The 20650-nt window shown below is 42.3% G+C and overlaps 1 protein-coding gene across 2 annotated transcripts; it reads right to left on the bottom strand.

The window, feature by feature from the left end:
- Positions 1-10264: 10264 nt before the first annotated feature.
- On the bottom strand, positions 10265-19703 carry rbm46 (RNA binding motif protein 46). 2 transcript variants are annotated; one of them, XM_035149498.2, is made up of 11 exons: positions 19601-19703; positions 18549-18707; positions 18146-18326; positions 17771-17927; positions 17455-17584; positions 16574-16671; positions 15358-15781; positions 14158-14357; positions 13790-13892; positions 11974-12190; positions 10265-11733 (listed from the first exon to the last, which is right to left on the bottom strand). In XM_035149498.2, the coding sequence occupies exons 1-10, from the start codon at positions 19617-19619 to the stop codon at positions 11976-11978; spliced, it is 1686 nt and encodes a 561-aa protein (XP_035005389.2). In that variant the 5' UTR covers positions 19620-19703; the 3' UTR covers positions 10265-11733; positions 11974-11975. The 2 variants fall into 2 exon arrangements, with proteins under 2 accessions (XP_035005389.2, XP_035005390.2); XM_035149499.2 differs by having other exon boundaries at positions 16601-16671.
- Between the last annotated feature and the right edge of the window lie 947 nt (positions 19704-20650).

Here is a 20650-nt window from a genome sequence, read left to right as displayed (position 1 = left end):
AATCCTTGCCAGTTTGTCTAAGTTGGGCTTCACATGACCTGCTTCGGCAGTGGGGTGTGGAGGAAATTGTGTCCCCTGGGGCCCACTTCCATCTCTGCGAACGTCACAGTTCAATAACCTCTGCACCAAACTGCAGAGGCGAGTGGAGTAACACTTTAACAAGAGAGAATCGCAGACATGTCTTGCAGGTCTGTGAAGCCTTCAGCCAATTTTTCATGTTAAATCAGCAGCTTGGAACTGTTGCTCAGTAAACGAATTAATTTCGTTAAAAATGTGACGTTCTACTCGGCTGTGGGATGATTCCTCAGTCGACGTCAGATTTGTAGCAGCTGCAGGATCCAGTGAAAATACAAACAGGATCTGCCCCATGTGAGTCCCAGACACTGAACCAGCAGAAAGCTCCAGTTTCAATAAAGATATTTATCTGTTCTGTTCTTTCATTTAAATAATCAGCAGCAACAGGCAGCAGCTCAAACCCACTTTTTCAAACCCACTGAGCCTCATTTAAATTCAAGAGGAACATGAGTTTTTAAAATATTCAAATTTATGGAAGGTGCAGCAATAAAAAGGAAAAGGGTTTTTTGAACATTTATTAAAACTAAGGCAGCAATTTACTGTGTGTATATATATATATATATATATATATAAAGGGAAACTCAACACTGTAGAGTTAATAACCAAAACAACCTGTGAGAGGAAACAAAAAGCAAAAATGAGGAGAAACTAAAGTGTCTTCACTTCAGTTTTGACTGATCAGCAGTAGAATCCAGTAGAATCTGACAGTAAATCCTCGGTAACGCTGCGAAGCCTCTGTCATTAAGCAAAGAAACAACGTGTCACAGAGCTGCGACTCAGCGGGAGGTTGACAGATTCCCCGTGGGGGGCAGAAACTCAATATTCTGTGTTTCAGCAGCGGAGATTACAAAGACGGTTGAGAAGCTGCTGCAGCGTTTTCAATTTCAATGAGTGAAAGTGATTCTCTGTGGTTTTCAGATGAAGCTGGGCTCAGGTGGGGGCAGGGGGAAAAAAACTGAGGAACACGTTTTAAATTGTCATCATTTCAGAGTTCTAAACCTCCCACCATGAAAATCACGTGTTTTACTTTGTTATCGTGTCCATGACGAGTTTTTAAAACCTCTGAGAAACCTTGTTTGGTTGTAGCTTTATGAGATGTTTCAGAGGAGAAGAAAGGGGAGCTAATGATCAGGATTTTACCAGCCAAGGTAGCTAATGTTAGCAACATATTATTAGCTTAGTCGGCTGAGGGGGGTGAAGATAGAGAAAGGTTCTTTGCTACATTTATAGATGAATACAAAATAAAAGCTACATCCAAGAAATGAACGCTTTGAGGCAGTTTGTCATAAAAAAACCTGAACTGTCATGAAATTGTACAACGCTGAAACAAAAGAGATCTCAAACTTCACCCTTTCATTTCTGAGCGTCGGTCACGGGGGAGTAGCTTCGCAGTTACGGTTTTACTGACGCCTCCGTGCCGAGGGAATAACACTTCAGATCCCCAGTGGAGCTGAAAGCCTGAGAGGGGCCGCTCCGAGACGAGGTGGGTCGAGGATACTCTGGAGGTGAACTTCAAGACGAGCCGGTGAATCTGCTGCCGTAAACACGCTGATAGCTGTGGCAGTTTGACTTCTGGCAAATGGAGTGGAAACTCCATCAGCTCAAGTGGCAGGTTGACTCAGAGTCCACGTGCGTGCGCTCAAACTTTGGTCACTTTGGCGTCGAGATGAAAGGAAAAGGAGCGGGCGGCGCCATGTGACTGACAGGATGTAACGCAAGTGTTGGCACAGACTTGATGGAGTCCGAGGTTAAGGTGTTGAGATGAATGTGGCCGGTGTCCTCAGGTGATTTATGATGCAGTGTAGTGGAGGAATAGTATGTAAATGTTAAAAAGAACGGGAGAGAGGAAACGAGTAGAGGATGGAAAAACGAAATAACTCTTGAACACATCACTGTGATAAGAACTACCTAAAATGACAGAAACCATCTTTGACAAACGTTTATTTAACATCTACTTAGATTTTTTTTACCTTGGTCCATGTCCCATCTACTAACATGGAGGAGGTTTACCAACTATACCGCAGCCAGCCACCATCTTCATTTACAGTCTGTGAAAACCAAATGCGGCAGATTCTGGATGAAACAACCCGAGTTATTTCGGAATTTTGATCAAGTTTCTTCATTTTGTCGGCAGCACAGGAAGAAAAAAGACACAAACACGGGGGTGTGAAGGTTGTCGTTTGTTCTGCGAGTGTCGTCGTTGTTGTTAGAGCTGTTACTGAGCCGGGAGGAAACCTGGAGTAATGACATCATCGGCGCTCCGAGCCAAATCAGTTTATTCCACTTCCCTGCCGAGTTCCTGTTATAACCTCCGTCTCCAGCCGCCCTCCTCACCCCGGAGACATCATCATTCTCACCCTCCTGTCCACCGTCACCTTGCCTCCAGCTCTCTCCCTCTCTCTCTCTCTCTCTGTGTCAGAATACATGTGATAATAACCTGCTGCCTTGTTTCCTGTTATCTTTAATTAAAATTAACTGACACTGCTGGTGATGCTCTAATGTCACAGTGACACACAATAATTAAGTTAGGGTGTAATTATGTTTTTGTCTTAGTCACAGAAACCCTGGGATCTGTGACCTTTTCTTAGTCATGAGTCATCGTCACTTCCTAACAATGACCCTCACCCACACATTCAGAGCAGCATTAACTGCTGATGATTATCGGATTTGTACGATAATTCAATCACTTTGTGATGTTTAATAAAATTATCTCTTTTAAATTTATTTGGGGCATTTTTTAAACATTACTTCTGTTTCTTAATCCTTTTCTCATAACTTTTAACTGCAATGGTTGTTTTAAAGATGTTATATGAATAAAGTTTATTATTACTTTTATAATTATCATCATTATTATAATTTTCTTATTTGGACAGAGACAGTGAATGAAAGCCATGAGACAGGGTGAGAGAGCAGGGGAAGGTACTAGTTCCGTCTGGTCGGGATTCGAACCAGAAACCTGTGGCTTCAGGCCTGTTTCACACCTTGTTTGGTTCAGAAGAGGTTCGGACATTTAGATCTTTGGTCGCACATTTGAGAAATGGCTTGCTATGGTTTTAATGGTCGTTGAAATGAACAACTGAAGGATGACGAATAGTTTTTTATCCAAAGAAAAATGTGATTGATTTTCTCTTATCTGGTCGTATTTTTAACCCCCTCCCCGTCTCTAACTGCAGGACGTGTATAAGGAGCGTGGACGACCACGAGGACGAGGCATCTCAACAGCTGTAAATTGATGTTCTGTGATTAACAGAGGCCTCGTTTAAATCGGGGTCGTCTCTGTGGAGTCAACGGCAGTGAGCAGAATTTATGGATGAGCAACGATGGTGCTGCGTCAGCACCATCGTTCTAAGATAAGTCCAGAGAACTCGCAGGTTTGAGCCTCCTGATACTTCAGCTCCTCCCACAGGAGAACTCATGAATCTAAACCGTCTGTAAGTTTGTCTCCGTTCATGTTTTCAGACATTAGTTTGTGTTTCACATTTATAGAAGCAGCAGGAGGTCAGACTCGTTCACTGACCTCAGATCAGCTCAGCGTCTCCTCTCCTGCTGTCTCTGGGCGATCGACCAATCAGTTGCTCCTCGTTTGTTCTCCCATCCATCTCTCTCTCTCTCTCTCTGGGTCATCCATCTCTCCTCCGGCACTGATGTGTCGAAGGAGGAAACAACGGGCGGCACTGCGCTGCTGACACACACACAGACACACACACACACACTCTCTCTCTCTGTGCTGTAATGGATATAAATGAGACAGATATTGATATTGACAGTGTCGAAGCAGTGTGTGTGTGTGTGTCCGACGACACACACACACACACACACACACACACACACACACACACACACAGTATTACTCGTATAATTTATTGTTCTTTGATTTCAATCTCAGCTGTTTTATGTCATCATTTTCACCGATTTCTCAGAGAATGATTGATGGATCTTGATGAAAAAATGTTTAGAGGGTTGATATTTATGAGGATGTGACTTGATCCAAATAAAAAACATGGATCTAGTAAATGTAGATGTGGTTTCATAGGGAGACAGTTGGACCTTGGTGGACGTATGAACTCCAGTTTACAGCCTGGTTTAATCCAGATGTAACTATTGATCCTGAACCTCTACTCAGGATATCTAAGCTTATTTTGTGGAGAGTTTTTATTTACAGTCTATGATTCAAACATTTGTGGAGATGAACTCTCGTGACTTTATTGATTCTTTTCCCCTTGGGTCACCTTGAGGTCGACACAAGTTGGTTTTTAAACTTCCTCCTCTCTTCATATCCCACATAAGACAAGAAACTGTGAGTGTAGACACTTTGTTCCTGTTGACAGGTTTTTTTTGGTCTGTTTCTCTGGAGCTTCGGTCCCGTTTTAAAATCTTTAAATCCTCTTTAACACTCAACATATTCAAACGTTTAAAAGTCAAAACCCTCAGAGGAAATAAAACTCAAATATTCCAGTGCCTGTTATCGACAGAATCACAGGGGGAACAACTACGACTGCTGATGTATGAGTTTTAATAAAAGGCCAATAATATCAGCAGCACGTCAGCTTAATCTAATATGAATTCGTCCTTATGGATGAACACAGCAGACGCACTCTGGCAGCTGATAAATCCCTTGTCACGCTTTCTCTTCTTCCTACATTTTACAACAGTTACTATTTCAATTTCCTCTTCCTCATTTAGGATTTTTCAATCTTTCTTTGTCTGAATCTTCACCGAGAGTCACGGAAGTGGCACTCATTATCCCGGTTTATAATTCTGCTCGTTTCTACTTCTAAGCAACTTTGTTCCTCCTTCCGAGAAAAGACGGGGCAGCCTTCAACTTCATCTTCATCTGCACAGTTTGTCTTTCCCTCCAGAGAAGAAGAAGTGAAGCATTGGAGAAACAAGGAACCAGGTGTCTGTTGTTGTTAAGCACCTGCTCAGACACCTGCACACACGGATAAGCATCAGCGACACAGACAAAGGACCTCGCTCGACCTCCATTCTTCTCAGCAGAGGTCACCCTCTTCTCATCCATCTCCCCAAACTATCTGCCGACCAAAAATGAAACATTGTTCTGTCGTTCGCTCATTTGTTTTTCTGATTTATTGTTCACACACCAGCTGCGGCAGGAATATTCCAGACGGACCACAAGGACAAAGATCTGCTGCGACTTCAAACTCGGAGTCTGCTTCTGTCGATAAACAGACTCCCTAACTTCGACTGAACAACAAAATATAAAATCACCACGCTCCTGCTCTTCCGAGAACTACAGTGGCCTTCACGTGACAAAAACATGAACGCCGCACAGCCAGTGTTTGGTTTGTGTGCGTAGAAACACGGTCGACTCAGAGTCTTTCTCCAGAGAGCATGTCACCTTTCCATTAACCTATGATTCAACTAGAGGGCTCTCACGAGGTAGCCGTAAACGAATTGGAGTGCATGAAGCTAAACGGCTAAAATAATTAGCAAGTGTGTTTGATCACAGGTGGCAGGTCGGGTCTCGGGACAGATGGTAACGGGTCCGTGCGGATTGGGATTTGACTCTGAGATAAGGGGCGGGGTCTGGTACAGAGCTCTGCGGGGGCAGGTTTGCAGAAACAGACCCATGCAGGACTCTGAGTGCCGCATTTGAACTCATCCTCTTTGGATCATTAAAGTCTAAACCAGATTTTAATGAGTTTCTCCACAGAGATGAACTGATGGGGGGGAAACGCCGCTGGCATTCATGAGGCCAGTGAAATTCTGCATCCGTCACAGTTTCTCCTCCAGTCGTGTTTGTAATCGCAGGAAACTTTTCCCTGAGATGAACGATGAGCGGTTGGAGGACATTACTCTGTGTTGTCCTCTGCAGACAGTCCAATCTGAGCTGCGAGACACAAGAAAAGGATCCTGTAATGAGAATATTTGTTTCATATTATCTCCTGAGAGGCAGCGACGACAAAAAAACAATCTCTCTCATTTCAAAGTGAGCCGACGCAGACGAATAGAGCACAAACACTGATGTGTGTGCTGAGGGCTCGTAGGACGTTTACTTCACGGCCAGGAGGACGTAAGTACCAGACGCAGAAAACACTGAGATGACCAACGTCCGTCTACGTCTGTTAACCTCGTTCAAACAGGATTAACATTCCAGCTTGGAGAGGGAGGGGAGGAGTTTACAGTTGCAATCTGCACCTTCACCACTTGATGTCACTAAATCCTACAAACTGAACTTTTAAATGTTAGTATAGTGTTTTATGTGAGATATTCGTCCAGACTGTGAATAAACCAATGACATGGCTGGTCTACAAATTGATCCAAACCATCTCCATCGCCCCCTGGTGACTGGCTGCAGTATAGGTCATAAAACCATCCTCCTCCATGTTAGCGGATGAAACATGCACCAAACTAAAATATACATGTTAGAGATATAAGTCGGAGAAATCCACAATTAACGTTTAATTTCATTGCCTTTTAATTACATCTTTTCCTCTTAACCCAGGACTTCATCCGTCTCTACTCTAACTTAAAACAATGTATAATGAAGGAAACACACTGCTAGCCAGGTAGCTGTTTTTTCCTTCCACTGTTTGTGTTGCTCACTCGTATCGGATCATGATTGTTCGCTGATGTTTTCTGCATAACGGATATCAGACAGTAAGTGACCAGTCTCATATCGAGTCTCATTATTACCTCCACTGAGGAGGTTATGTATTCACCTTTGCCCGTTTACACAAAACCTGGTGGAGGTATGGAAGTGGGCCAAAAAGGACCCATTCAATTTTGGCATAGATCCGAACAGTAGGACATGATTATTTCCAGTTTCACAGAAACGCTGAGGGGATTTGTGGCTGTGATCGGGTTGGGCTGAGAATTCCTCTACATGTTCACTCTGGATTAATTGCAGGTCGCGTTCAAATCACCCGAAGCTCTCCTGCAGATGGAGATCCAGTTTAAGAGGGACACTGTTAAGGCATCGGAACAGAAACGTTTCTGCTTCTGATAAATCTCCCAGTGGGAAACTCCTGCTTCAAAGCTCTGAATTCGAGCTGTAAATCAGAACAAAGATCAATGCCCGTCTCCTCCGGGACGGACGTCTCCAGGGGACGTCCAGGAGTTGTAGTAATTGGAGGAAATCATCTGTGAGACGTCATTCCTGTGACGGTTTTTAGTTTCCTAACCCATGTGCCATAAGGTGTTTTTTTCATCATGCTCACCTACTTCTGTTAAACCTGGAGGCTACAGAGGGTTTGGAAAAGTTTGGACAGAATTCTCCTGAACAAACTGGAGGATTTGACGGAGAACACGAGTGTGTCTGGGGGGCTCGTGAGAAAAGGGCTTAGGACCTGATGTGAAAACAACTTCTTCATTCACAGTTCGAGCACATTTACAAAAATCAACTTAAGCGTAAGCCGAGGAACAAATGAGAAAGTAAGAGCCACAGAGGAAGGAGGGTATTCTTTTAGCCTGAGGATGAGAGGATGTTTGAAGAGGAAGAGATGAGGAAGATACCGGGAAAACAAATGTGGAGGATTTAGTTTCTGTCCTGACGGTGAATGTCTTTAAGGAGGGAGGAGGAAATGTTGAAGCTTTTTTCATCCATTCAATTTATAACTTTCTTTAAATTCATTGACATTAGAAACAACTGAAGACTCTCGGGATCGTTACATCAGACGACTCCAGAGTTTCTGTTAACCTCGAAAGATAAAGTTGAAGTGGGAATACGAAACTAAGATCTTTTATTTCTCTAAATCTACTTCCGAATGGAGCAAACGACCAAAGATCAAATCAAACATGAATCCACTCTGAGCCTCGTTCTTTGATTCCGTCTGTTCATTTGAAAGACGGGAGGTGTGAGGCGTCCGGAGAGACGCCTGACTGGAAAATGAACTCCCATCGCTGCGAGACGCAACAAATACAGATGGAGAAGACAAAAATTAGGAGCAGGAGTGAAACAGTGGATGAATTGAAGCCCAGATTGTGTTTGTTCTGACAGAGCGTGCAGGTAATAGAGCAGAAGAAGAAGAAGAATGTGCAGTTGTGGAGCCGACAGTGTGGATTACACGGAGGATTAATTTTACATGTTAAACTGTGAGCACGTATTTGTTCCCTCCTGCTGATAATCAAAGAGCATTTTCCTTCATTAGGGCAATATACAGATACATACAATAGAAGCATCACTCTTCTCCTCCTCCTCCCTCCTGCTGCTTCGGTCTATAATCCCATCTGTTTAACTTCTGCACCTCCCCCTCCGCCTTCCTCTGTCCTCCCTCGTGCTCAGCTCCACTCCTCGACAATTATCCTGATCAGTTTTTTCTCCTCCTCGTACTCGGTTTTCTCACACATTTCTTCTTCTTTTTCCATCTTCACCTCCTCCTTCTAATGTTAAGAACATCCTCTTCCCTCCTTTCTCTCTCTTTTGCAGGTCTTTTGAGGGAAATGGAGGAGGAGAGGAAGGACAGAGAGAACAAGTAATGAATTAACAAACACTAGAATGAAGTACCTGCTGTTTAATGAGGTCATAGCGATGTTGCCCTTTGACATCCGACCATGTATCAGTTCATCAAAAACATAATGCCTCTGTCAGCAGCGCAATAGGAAAAAAACAATGACGCACGAATCTAAATAGATGTAAAAGGAGGAGGAGAGGAAGAGAGAGGGATGGAAGCAGGAGGAGATGGAGGAGTAAAAATAAGAAGATTGAGTGAAAGTTTCCAAAATCCCAACTGATCTTTTTGCTGCTGCGGGAAGTTAAATCTAAAATCCTTCAAAGTAAACACACAGAAACACGATGGCGGCTGAATCAGCAGGTTTCTTATCGAGCTAATGAGACCGAAGGAGAGAAAAAACTAAAAAAGGTCTAATTGTGTTTAGTGAAGCAGCATCGTTTTAGAGAACTGCTGCTTCGTGTGGAAAATAAACGAAACCTCAGAGGAGCAGAAACGAGTCACACAGGGTCAGAGAGGTCGAGCTGAACAAAGACGGATAATAATCCAAACATTTAAAGCTTAAGACTCCATCAGAAACACTTCAGAGGGTATTTAATGTTTTTATCAACTTTTCATGCAGCTCACATCCAAGAGTCAGATGAAAAGACGGATGCCCATCGAATGTCCTCAAAGATTAATAATAAATAGGACAATGGAGTCAGATGACAAACTAATTTTTGTGCATCTGGGGTCACACCCAAGTTCATCACATAAAAAAAAAAAATGCAAGTTATAAAGTGCAGCAGCAGTGTTAAAGGAGAATAAAAACGTTATGAATGATTCAACAGTTCTCCGACAGAAAGGTCAGCATGTTGGAGAGAAAGAGCGAGCCACTCTACAATGAAGCAACGGTGGTATTTCGGTTCAGACTAAACTTAGAAGTCTGAACCACACAAAGTGTGAAAGTGTTCGAGACCTTCAACGATATGAGAAAAGGACCCCCCCCCCCACAGTCAAGGTAACTAATGTGTTTGTTTGTGACCTTGTGGGAATATTTTTTACAATCCTGAAGTACAACGCTGCAAGAATTCTGCCTGAACCCAGCATACACCAACACACACAGAGACACACACTGTTTAAAGAGCAGTACATTTTTCTCCATCAGCAACAACAAAAAGTAACAGCACTTTGAGACGCTGAATACACCTGAAAACTCACTTTTCTCACCCTATCTCACTCTCACACACACAAACACGCACACACTGCTCCAACAACAGGGCTGATTACAAGAAAAGGTGTTGAGTTGTGAGCGCTGACAGGAGAAAAGCTGAGGTGGTGAACAGGGATTATAAACCTGAGTCAGAGCGATCACGAAAAAAAAGACGAACCGCGGAAGAGAGGGATGAAGGAAGAATTCAAAAGAGAACAAGAACTAAAACTAAATCACAACCAGCCGGGTTTCATCCATTTCAAACTGAGGACATGTGAGGAGAGACAAGAAGCTAAAGTAAAACTGACTTGTTTCATTCACTGGAAACACTTGGCACAAAGTGACAGACACAAATACATATATAACACGACTTCTATAGTTAAAAGAGACAGAACTCAAAAAGGAAAGAAGTCAGAGAAACAGCAGGTGTGTTCTAAACATACGTCTATGAGAAAATGACTGGACTTCTCACTTTATAACGTCAGTCAACATTTTCCGAAGGGGTTTATGTCTCAATCTTTGCTTTCAAGTCTTCTTCAATACAGCTGATGTTCATTTTGTTAATCATGGCAAACGACACAGTGGCTGTAAATGAATCAACAGAGTTAATGTTTTATTGCAGGACACTGAACATGCAACACTTCACATATTCTCATTTCCACGGAGACACTTTTACAGAAATTCGACAAAATGTCTGAACAAGACGTAAAAAGCAGAAAAACGTTGAAAAAAAAAAATCACGCTACAATCCGAAGAGCCTGAATTGATAAGAACAAGAACGTCCGTCAGCTGCTCAGTCTGAACTTACAGAGAATCCTTTGTCCTTGTTCTGCATCTCGTTTGATCCGAGTTAAAACAGATCAATAAAAGTTTCAGAGTGAAAACGAACTCGTTTAACTTCCACCCTCGTCTCTTTGTGTCTCCAATGAATTTTAAATTAATGTTAAAAGAACTTAGTACATGAAGTGTCTCTGCTCTGTTTCTAATGTCTCTTCCTACAAAAAAGAAACACACCACCTGTTCTTGTCCTCCTCTGCAGCTCTCACACATCAAATAGAAAATATTCATATTTATTCTGTTGGTTTAAATGAAGTGATATAGAAAATTTATAAAAATACGTGTTCATCTTTAGTTTTAGAATTTAAATTTTTATAATTTATAGTGTACATTTTAAATAAATTCTCGGATTATGTATAAAATGGAAAAAGTGTTCAGCTGGAAAAGTGTGAATTAATGAGAAGGAAAAGATTTTCTTTTTTAACGCCTCAAACAGAAATCATCTTCTTCTGTGGAAATGAATAAGTAAACAACCACATTTTTAGATATTTCTATGGAAGAATATGTGGGTCAGGTGTAAGAAAAAAGTAAGATCAGCACATATTAATGCCTCTACAAAAACTTTTCCTTTATCTCATTAACACAGAGTGACAAACTGTTCTGAAGAAGAAGATCCAACTCTGTCGTTGCCACTCGAACTGGATTCATGAACCAGAAATGTCGATTTTATTTTCAAAATGCTAAATGATATTTAAATGTTTCTCCTCTCATTTTTTCCCCTCATGCCTGAACCTAATACTCGTCCGTAAGAAATCCCATTATTTTCAAATGTTTATGAATGTGTATGAATTTGAGATCTGTGTTCCTGCTGATGCATTGTGGGAAGACTGAGACAGCAGAGAGGAGGGGGAGGAGGCTGACATTTACCAGAGGTTGATAGAAGTCGTTTATATCTGTTGGATTTGTATGTTTTCGTGGGATCTAAACAGTGTCAGAGATGAGCGACTCATCACAGACTAAACATTATCCCTCGCTCCCGCCAGTCGTCTCTGGGCAAGATACGTTTTTTAAAACAGAGGCAGAAAAAACAAACAGACGGAGGACGTGAACGCGCCTCTGAACATTTTAAGGTGAGACGCGGCCGCTTTGAACGTCAGCCAGACTGAAACACAGCCTCAAGACATGTTTGGTGGTGTAGACATAAAAAAGAGAGTCCTGCCTTTTCTCCTCGCTCCTCTGCTGATGAACACAGCCGACGCTCAGACCAGAAAAAACGTCCTGCAACAACATGACGCAGATTTATATCATCACACGAAAACAGATGAAATACACGATCAATAACTGTATATAAACACGATCAATAACTGTATATAAAGACGATCAGTGACTGTAGATAAAGATAAACAATACTTTCATAATATTCTTCTTAAAAAAAATCGAATTGAAAAAATCGAATTGAAACGCGTTGAAATGTGATTTTCTACATTATATGAACCTTCAGATCATCGCGTGTCTCACCGTCAGTAAAAAGGCGACGGGGAGTTGATGAAGAACCTCTGAGTCTGGGAGGCAGAGAAGGGTGGGGGTGGGGGTGGGGCAGAGGGAGGCAGGCAGGAGGTGTAGGCCCTGCCATTGCCGGTCAGAAACCCCTGAGTGGTGGCAGAGGAGGCCCGGGCGGGAGGAGGAGAGGGGCTGCTTTGAGAATCACTGGAGGATTCGCTATGGAAAGACAATTCTGAAAGAGAGGGAGAAGATGACGAGGGTGAGACAGAAAAAAAACTGAGGTTAAAAAAAGTGATGGATAGAAAGAGGAGAAGAAGAACCTGGTGCATTGAATCAAAGGTCACATTTAAATGTTTATGGAAGCAGCTGTAACTCTAACATGTAGTAAATTTTTATCTTGACAAATATCTGAATCTGAGTCTTTGAATCTAACTCTTGAATCTGAGTCTTTCTCCTCACTTTAAGACAGAAAAGTGAGGGAGGGAAACAGTTTTTATTTTGTAGGCTGAGTTCCATCACACGCTGATATTCCGTTCCCTGCGGAGCGGCAAGGGTGATAAAAAATGGATGCCGTGTTCGGCGTCTGATTAAAAGCGTGCACCACGGGGCGGAGTTCCAGAGGCCCAGGCGCTCTCAGCGTCCTCATCACATCTCGTGTCCAAACACAAACTATTTTTCATTGGGTTGTGGTTTGGCTGGTGGCCGGCGTTTCAGACCGCAGGGACACAAACCTGCTTCCTGCGAGACAATTAAGGAAACCACTTTAGCTCAGCCTCATATTAATCATGTTTCTTCGGTCTCTGAGATGACCCACTTTCACTCCTGTTCGGAGGTTTTTATTTCCTCTTCACACTCGTGTGATGACTTCTCTGAGTCCCACTCTAAAATGCACGGATGGTGAATTAACGCTGCACTTAAGCGCCGTCCCCAAGAGAAGCAGGTTCTTAACAATATTTCAGTCGGATGATATTTAGCACGAAAAAGCTGAGAAAGACTCGACAGCTGTGGGTTAGAGGAAATGCATGATGGGAAATATCAGTGTATGTGGTAGCAGGATTCTGTCTGTGACCTGACAATGGGGGGGTTAAAATCTCTCTCAAACTCAAAACAAAAATGTCTGCATATAACCCCGGCTCAATGCTGCAAAACAGAAGCTCAGAGAAACTGCAGGCTTTCCAGGAAATTCAAAATTATGGAAATCCCTAAGTGGGATGGATTCACTGTGGAGCCCGCTGGGTTCTAACAGCGACACATGTCCACAGTGCGCCGCGTCGACAACGCAGGAAAATCTCTTCTTCTGTCTTGCTCCTCTGCCAAGTCTCAGCTGGTTAAAACTTTATTCCGTCCCATATTTTTCTCTTCCCGCCATCAAATATTAAAACCTTTTTAATCTCGGCTCATGAAACCACAGCAGCTGCGACGTTGGGATTGAGCGCACACACAGTGACGTGCTACAGGTGTGAAGAGGATAAACCTCATGGAAAATGTTCATTCAAAATGTAACTTTGGCCACTATCAAATAAATTAAGAGACTTAATTTGTTTAAACATCTGCAAACACTCTGAAATCATTGTGGGTGTTTGCTTTGCTCTCGTCTGTTCTTCTTCACATTTTAGGTTTTAACAATCGTCAAGCTCTCAGAACATATGAGGCATGAACTGTCCATCAGAAGAGTGAACAAGTGTGTGTGTGTGTGTGTGTGTGTGTGTGTGTGTGTGTGTGTGTGTGTGTGTGTGTGTGTGTGTGTGTGTGTGTGTGTGTGTGTGTGTGTGTGTGTGTGTGTGTGTGTGTGTGTGTGTGTGTGTGTGTGTGTGTGTGTGTTGAAGAGTACCCAGGTTCCTCAGTGTGGTCTGTGCAGCTAATTCTTTGGCGTCGTCCAGCAGCACACACAGTTTGTCAGGGATGTAGCTGCTTTGTGTAGCTGGGATCACAACCTGCGCAGACACAGACACATTTAATCTATTGTTTACTTACTTCACATCTTAAATTAATGTTCTTTACTTTTAATTCCTGCTGAGAAAAGTGAAGTGAAAATAAGGAGCAAGACGATGAGTGAAGCTGAAACAAATTAATCTAAACACTAACACGCAGTGAGGTGTCTTGACACTGGAATATCAAACCTTGTGCACGACACTCTGCATTAGTGCACACATACATCTCTGTGTCATCATTCACACCATACGAGGAGCAGTGTTGTACCTTGTAGAGCAGCAGCAGCTGTCCATCCTTTCCCGGGGTGGAGAACAGGTGGTACTCGGGCTGCGACCAGCAGTTGCTGTGGCAGTAGAAGTCGAGGAGGCTGACGGCAGAGCTGATCTGACTCTGCTTCAGCGACAGCAGGCTGGTGGGGGAGAGGGGGGCGCCGGGAAAGACCGGGAACACGCACCTGTCCAGGTCACCTGAAAACACAACAACACAACGAGATGACGACAAACACAGGATTCATTTCAGCGCTCGTTAGGTTTGACACGGTGAGGAACAGAAAGTTTGAAGGTGCAGGAACCTGCCTGAGGTCAAATTACTGATCCAACTCATGCCATCCATCTTTATTCACAGTGTACGGTTGCTATGGTTACAAATAGCATCAACACTACTCCAGAGTTTTACAGACTTGTGGAGATGCTCGCCATCACTGATCAGCTTTATACACAGTCACGGATCATCTTTATACACAGTCCTCACTTTCCTCTGTCCATCTCTCAGTGAATCCCTCCCTCCTTTTCCCCCCCGGACTGACTCACACACTCTCTCTCTCTCCCTCTCTCGTTGCTGAGGTGACATCTTCCCTCTCATAAACATTTCACAGTCCATTTGCACAGAGTTAACTCTGAAACTTTTCTCATTTTCTGAAATGCCTGCGGGCGTCAGGAAACGGGCAGTATTGCTCCATCGCCAGATTTTTATCACAGCTGTGTCAATACAGTGATGGTGCGACGTGCTCGGTGCTGAGAGAAACGACTGAGAACTCACAACGTTTAATTAAACAGGAGGATTCCACAGGCAGGAAAACATGCAGAGCAAATGTTCAATTCATTCTGACCTGAATTTTTTTCTTTGTCACAGGCTGAAAGATTATTTTAGAAAAATAATAAAAGTTTAAAAGTTTGGTCAGTTTTGGCATGAAAGTGTCAGTAAAAGTAAAACTGGAAACTAATTATTTAGAAAGTTTTGGTCCATGGGACTAAATGTCTCCTGGGTTATTTGTCTTATGATTATTATGAAACTATTTTACTGATGTCTCTATGCAGATGATTTGATGCAATTTAAATTTAGATGACTCGGCTGCTGTAAAGGTAAGAAAAGAGTCTTCACTCACACTGACCTCTCTGATGTGATTCTCTTTGGCAACATTATGAGTGGAAATTTAAATAATTACCCACAACCCCCCCCCGTCCTCACCTCCTGCTGTTCCTGGGTATAAGGGATTCACCAGCTGAGGAGGCACGGATGTGCGTCTTGGTGGAGAACACCCATACTCGAGTTCTCCCTTCATCCCCTCATCGTTCCAGTGCAGCTCCCCGTTTCCTTCTCTTGCTCCTCCTCCTCTTGCATTGTTTTCCAGGTCCACTTTGCTGCAGACGCCACTGCCGGCCCCTTGCCTGTTTCTCATCCCCACTGGTTTGGACAGCCTCACCTCCACAGTGGCACCATCGATCTTGGCCCCGTTCATTGAGATCAATGCGGCGATGGTGTCTTCACGGTGGCGGTAGTGCACGAAGGCCTGATTACCGAGCTTCCTGACAAACGCCACTGAGCCCGGTTTGAAGCTAGAGAACTCGTGAAAGAGCGTCTCTTCGGTCGTGCTCAGCATCAGGTTACGAACCTGCAGCAGACAAACAAGAGCACGATCATCCACTAAATCCTCAGTTTTAAAGTCAGGAAACATGTTTACGGTTTAGCTGCTATCATGGCAGCAAGTCTACAAGTTTTCTTTACACCACAGATATGTGAACATGACGGAGCAGAGGACAGCGTCAGTGTGTCAGTGATGCAGGAAAATGATCGAAGCACATTATGACAGAACCACCGCTGAAGTGTGCGATCGTTTAGGTGTCTCAAAGTTGAGGTTATTTCATCATCCAGCAGATTGACACACACACACACACACACCCACACACAGCTGTGAGCTGCTCTCAGGTTAGTATTTGTTGGCCTCGGTCTTACAGAGTAAAAGCCTTCACAGTAATTGATTCCCTGGAGGCTGAATAGCTCCACTGAGTCGTCTCCTGCTGTTTCACCTCTGATGTGAACAAGGCTGCTGAATATTTCAAAGGCTTCTTCCTAAAACATCGACCTCTGGCTGCAGGAGCCGAGAACACGAGACGCAGGGCCCGACGTTGTATCTGAGACGATCACTAACAGATTCTAAGTTTTTACTCCGTGGGGTGAGGTGAATTTTATTGTGGATTAAAAACTACACAGATTCAACACTGACTGTCTAAAGGGTATAAATTCTCTAAAAAAAGATGATGTTCATAAAAGATATGAAATAACTTTTAAACATTTAACGATAGAGACCAGATTAATAAAATATACTCCGGCCACTAGTTGTCACTGCTGCACAGGCATAATAAAATCTCCACACACACACACACACACACACACGTGTACGTACATAGAGGACTTTATAGCGCTGCATCACCTCGTCGGCCACGTCCTTCTCAGGATCGGCCCAGTTCACATGGATGTTGTTACCCCACAGCTTATAGGCTCCTGTAAAACACAAAGTCAGGGCGGGGTCACAAGATTTAGTCGTGACGACCTCAAACTCCAGACGTGAATGAGCCGAGATTTTATTTAGGTATTAGAAAACACCAAGAGGACGAAGATGATAAAGAGGAAGGAGGAGGAGGAGGAGGAGAAGAAGAAGAAGAAGAAGAAGAAGAAGAAGAAGAAGAAGAAGAAGAAGAAGAAATAAGAGGAAACATTTTCTGATAATGTCTGTACTTCATCTAAACAATATAGAGATGTCTGTAATGTATTTTCACAAAATGTTTGATTGCTCCATGAGTGAGAAACTGACTAAAAATGCTGCATTCCCCTTGACTGCAATAGGTGACATGATGATAAAGTTCAAAACATTTTCAAAAATTCTGGTATTGACATAAAATTCTGAAATTGTTCACGTTGCATCTACAAAGTGACTTCAGGCTGTCCTCCACAAATGACCCAGCCAGATTATCGATTTATCTGGCTGGGTCATTTGTGGAGGACAGCCTGAAGATGCAGTGAAGTTTAGTGTCAATTCTACAACATTTGTGGAAGGAGAGGAAGAAGAAGAAGAAGAAGAAGAAGAAGAAGAAGAAGAAGAAGAAGAAGATATTTATTTATTTGTCTTCCTCTCTTTTTGAAATAGCTCTCTTCCTCTGGATTGAAGGAGGATTTATCACAGCTGGTTTTAACTTAGTGTGGTGGTCTGCCACCCTCTGCTGGACACAGAGAGGAGCTGCAGGACGAGAGAGTGTGTCTAATAATAATATTAATATTAATACTGACCAGACCGCAGCTTCCTTCGGGCTATGGCTGCTGCTTTGTGAGATTCAAACTCAACAAAGGCAAACCCTCTGTTTCTATTCTCATCAGAGGAACTGGGATACACGATGACGTCCACCACACCTTCCATCACCTGACACAAACACATACACACAGAGTTACATCGTGTGCTGAACAGAGAAGTTGAAGTTATGAGAGATGGTCCCAAAAGGCAAAATTTGTCGTCTTGTCATCTTTATTTGAGTTTTGACATCTGGCTGAGGGCGCTGTTGCTTAGTGTTGCTTTAAATTGTCGTGCAGGTGAACAGGTCGTGTTTACCTCCTTCATCTCCGCCATGATCTCTTCCCTCTTCTTGTCTTTGGGGATGGAGCCGATGAAGAGGCGGCAGTTGTTCAGACTCACGCACACGCCAATGAACTTTCCCGGCTTGATCTCGTGGTTGTCCAGCGTCTGGATGGCCCTCTGTGCTGATTCTCTGCACCACAACCAATATTCACCAAAACTTAATAATCACAGTCAATCATTCGATACCTGCGACCCTGAAACACTCCCTGACTTTTCAAAATAAAAGCAGCAGATTTAAAGTAGTATCAGGCCGATTCTTTGTCAACATCATTATTTATCTGATATACAACACAATCCTGTTGGCGCAGTGTGATGTTGAGTTATGCCTGCGAGTCTGCTCTTTGTTACCTGTTGGCAAACATGACGAAAGCGTAGCCGCGGTTCTGGCCATTGAACTCCAACATGAGTCTGAGCTCGTAGACCTGGCCTACGCTCTCAAACAGAGGCAGCAGCTGGACTTCGTACACGTCCCTGGGAAGCTTCCCCACAAACACCTCGCAGCCCCGCGGGGGGGGCGGCCCCTCCCAACCTGCACAGACACACACACACATTTACACACACATGCACACAGTCTAAGCTGAGCACCTTCTGTCTTTTACAGGAGGATCACAATTACATCTTTGTCGAGAAAGTTTTATTGAAGTCCTAAATTACCCAGAGTTCATAGCTAATAACGCAAACTTGTGAAGCAGATGTTAAACCATCATCAGCAGTTCTTGACCAGAGTTCATGAACTTTTTCACACACGTACCAAGTGGCGGTCCGCCGAACTTCCTCTGCCCGTTCACCTGCATGATTGTGCAGCCGGTCTGCTTCATCAGAGAGAACAGCGCCATCTCCTTAGTGCACGACAGCCCCCACTCTCCTTCGGGGTCTCCCTCCATGTCTCCGTCAGAGTCTCGGTCTTCGTCTGTGCAGCGAACAAAACAACAAACTGTCTCAAGGGGAACTATGAATCCACAAAATAAAAATCTTTCAAGTCGACAACAACTGGAATAAAAATATTACATTTACTTTGTCTGAGTTTTGACTAGAAATTGAATTACTAGTTATTTTAAGTACAAATAAACGGAAATAAACTATAACTATAGACTTAATATTATTGTCTGTAATACTACTAATGAATTATTGGCAATTTCTAAAACATGTAATTACAAAGTGCTTTGAAGGTTTGAACAATAAAGTGTATAAAGATAGAAGGCATGACAGCTCCTCAAAGTGAAGCCTAATCATCTCCACTGCCCCCCTGTGGCTGGCTGCAGTATAGGTCTTAAACTTCCCCTCCTCCATGGTCGCAGATGGGACATGGACTAAATAAATCAAAGTAGACGATAAATTGCTTTTTCTCTCCAACAGCTTTATGATGATAATAATACATTTTATTTATATAGTGGTTGTCAAGGACATTAAAGACACTTTACAAAGGATTAAACATCTGCTTTTATTACACACACTTAACCAATTCAATTCAATTTAAAAGTTAATCGAATTTCAGTGAAATTACCCACATGATAAGTTCTATAAGAACATTTATCATTATTAGCTAACTCACTGGCTAATTCAACATGCTAACCCAGCTAATGTTAGCTCTACTGTCTGATGTTAAGCTAACGCTAGGAGCGATTAGCATCATTAGCTACACGAACCTTCCCTTTCTAACCAGCAAGTGCAACAGTTCATTCAGTGCTAACATTAGCACAAACTAGCACATATGCTACTGTTCACTCGGCTAATGTTCGTTAGCCGCAGCTTTAGCTCGAACTTATTCCAATAGTTTTATCGACGTGAACTTTTAAAACTCACCTTTTCTGTCATTCGCCATTTTAGCACAAAACGTTTCTTCTTCTTCGTCACCGGAGTCAAGATTGACGTGAGGATGGAGTGCCTCAATCAGCCAATCAGTGCGAGGCATCTGCCCTGCAGGCGGGACTACAGAGAGTTCCTCTAAAATAAAAGAAATCAAAATTAAATTAAAGAAAGTAAAATTAAGTTGTAAAACAACGCACACTAATAAAACAGATACAACTTAATATAGAAGAACAATATGATAAAGGCAAATTAATTAATAACAATAATAATAAAAGGACTCAAATACTAAAAACTTTTAATTATATAATAAAATCAATTAAAGAAATTAAAGAAATTAACAATACAAATGTTTGTCTTTTAGGTAGTTCTTATCACACTGATGTATATATATATATATATATATATATATATATATATATATATATATATATATATATATATATATATATAAGTGTTTTACATACATACATACATCATACATACATATATATAAATACACACATGTTTATGTATACACATAAAGACTTTGACTGAGGAGACGTGACTTCTGGTGAAGTAGCGAGAAAACAATTGAGCTGTTGTTGACTTGACTGTGGGGCCCCTGAGGCCCCTGAGGCCCCTGTATGCATACATACATCATACATACATATAAATATATATATATATATAAATACACACATGTTTATGTATACACATAAAGACAGTGCAGACTGATGCTGTTGAGTTGCAAACCTCAGAACAACACAGAAGTCAGGATTAAAATTATTGAGCAGATTCAGTTGTTTAATTTCTCAATTCAATCTGTTTCAGCTCAGAACACACACACACACACACACACACACACACACACACACACACACAGACTATCTCTCTCTTTCTCTCTGTGAACAGTCTAATTATTTTACTTTAATTTAATTAAACTGTGAAACTTCTTCAGTTCATCTGTGAAATTAAAACAATTAAATATAAAATGATATATTATTTAATAAAAATGTGTTGATTTACAGATATTTCAGAACGTAAATGTCAACTCTCAATTAAACC

The sequence above is a fragment of the Hippoglossus stenolepis genome, chromosome 23 (genome assembly GCF_022539355.2).
Source record: "Hippoglossus stenolepis isolate QCI-W04-F060 chromosome 23, HSTE1.2, whole genome shotgun sequence".
Lineage (NCBI taxonomy): Eukaryota > Metazoa > Chordata > Actinopteri > Pleuronectiformes > Pleuronectidae > Hippoglossus > Hippoglossus stenolepis.
This window is presented reverse-complemented; position numbering and strand designations above follow the sequence as displayed.

Coding starts and splice junctions, on each gene's coding strand:
- rbm46 (XM_035149498.2), bottom strand. Junction 16,672..17,454: donor CCGAAGGAAGCTGCGGTCTG/GTCAGTATTAAT, acceptor TGTGTTTTACAG/GAGCCTATAAGCTGTGGGGT. Junction 12,191..13,789: donor GACCACACTGAGGAACCTGG/GTACTCTTCAAC, acceptor CCTCTCTTTCAG/AATTGTCTTTCCATAGCGAA.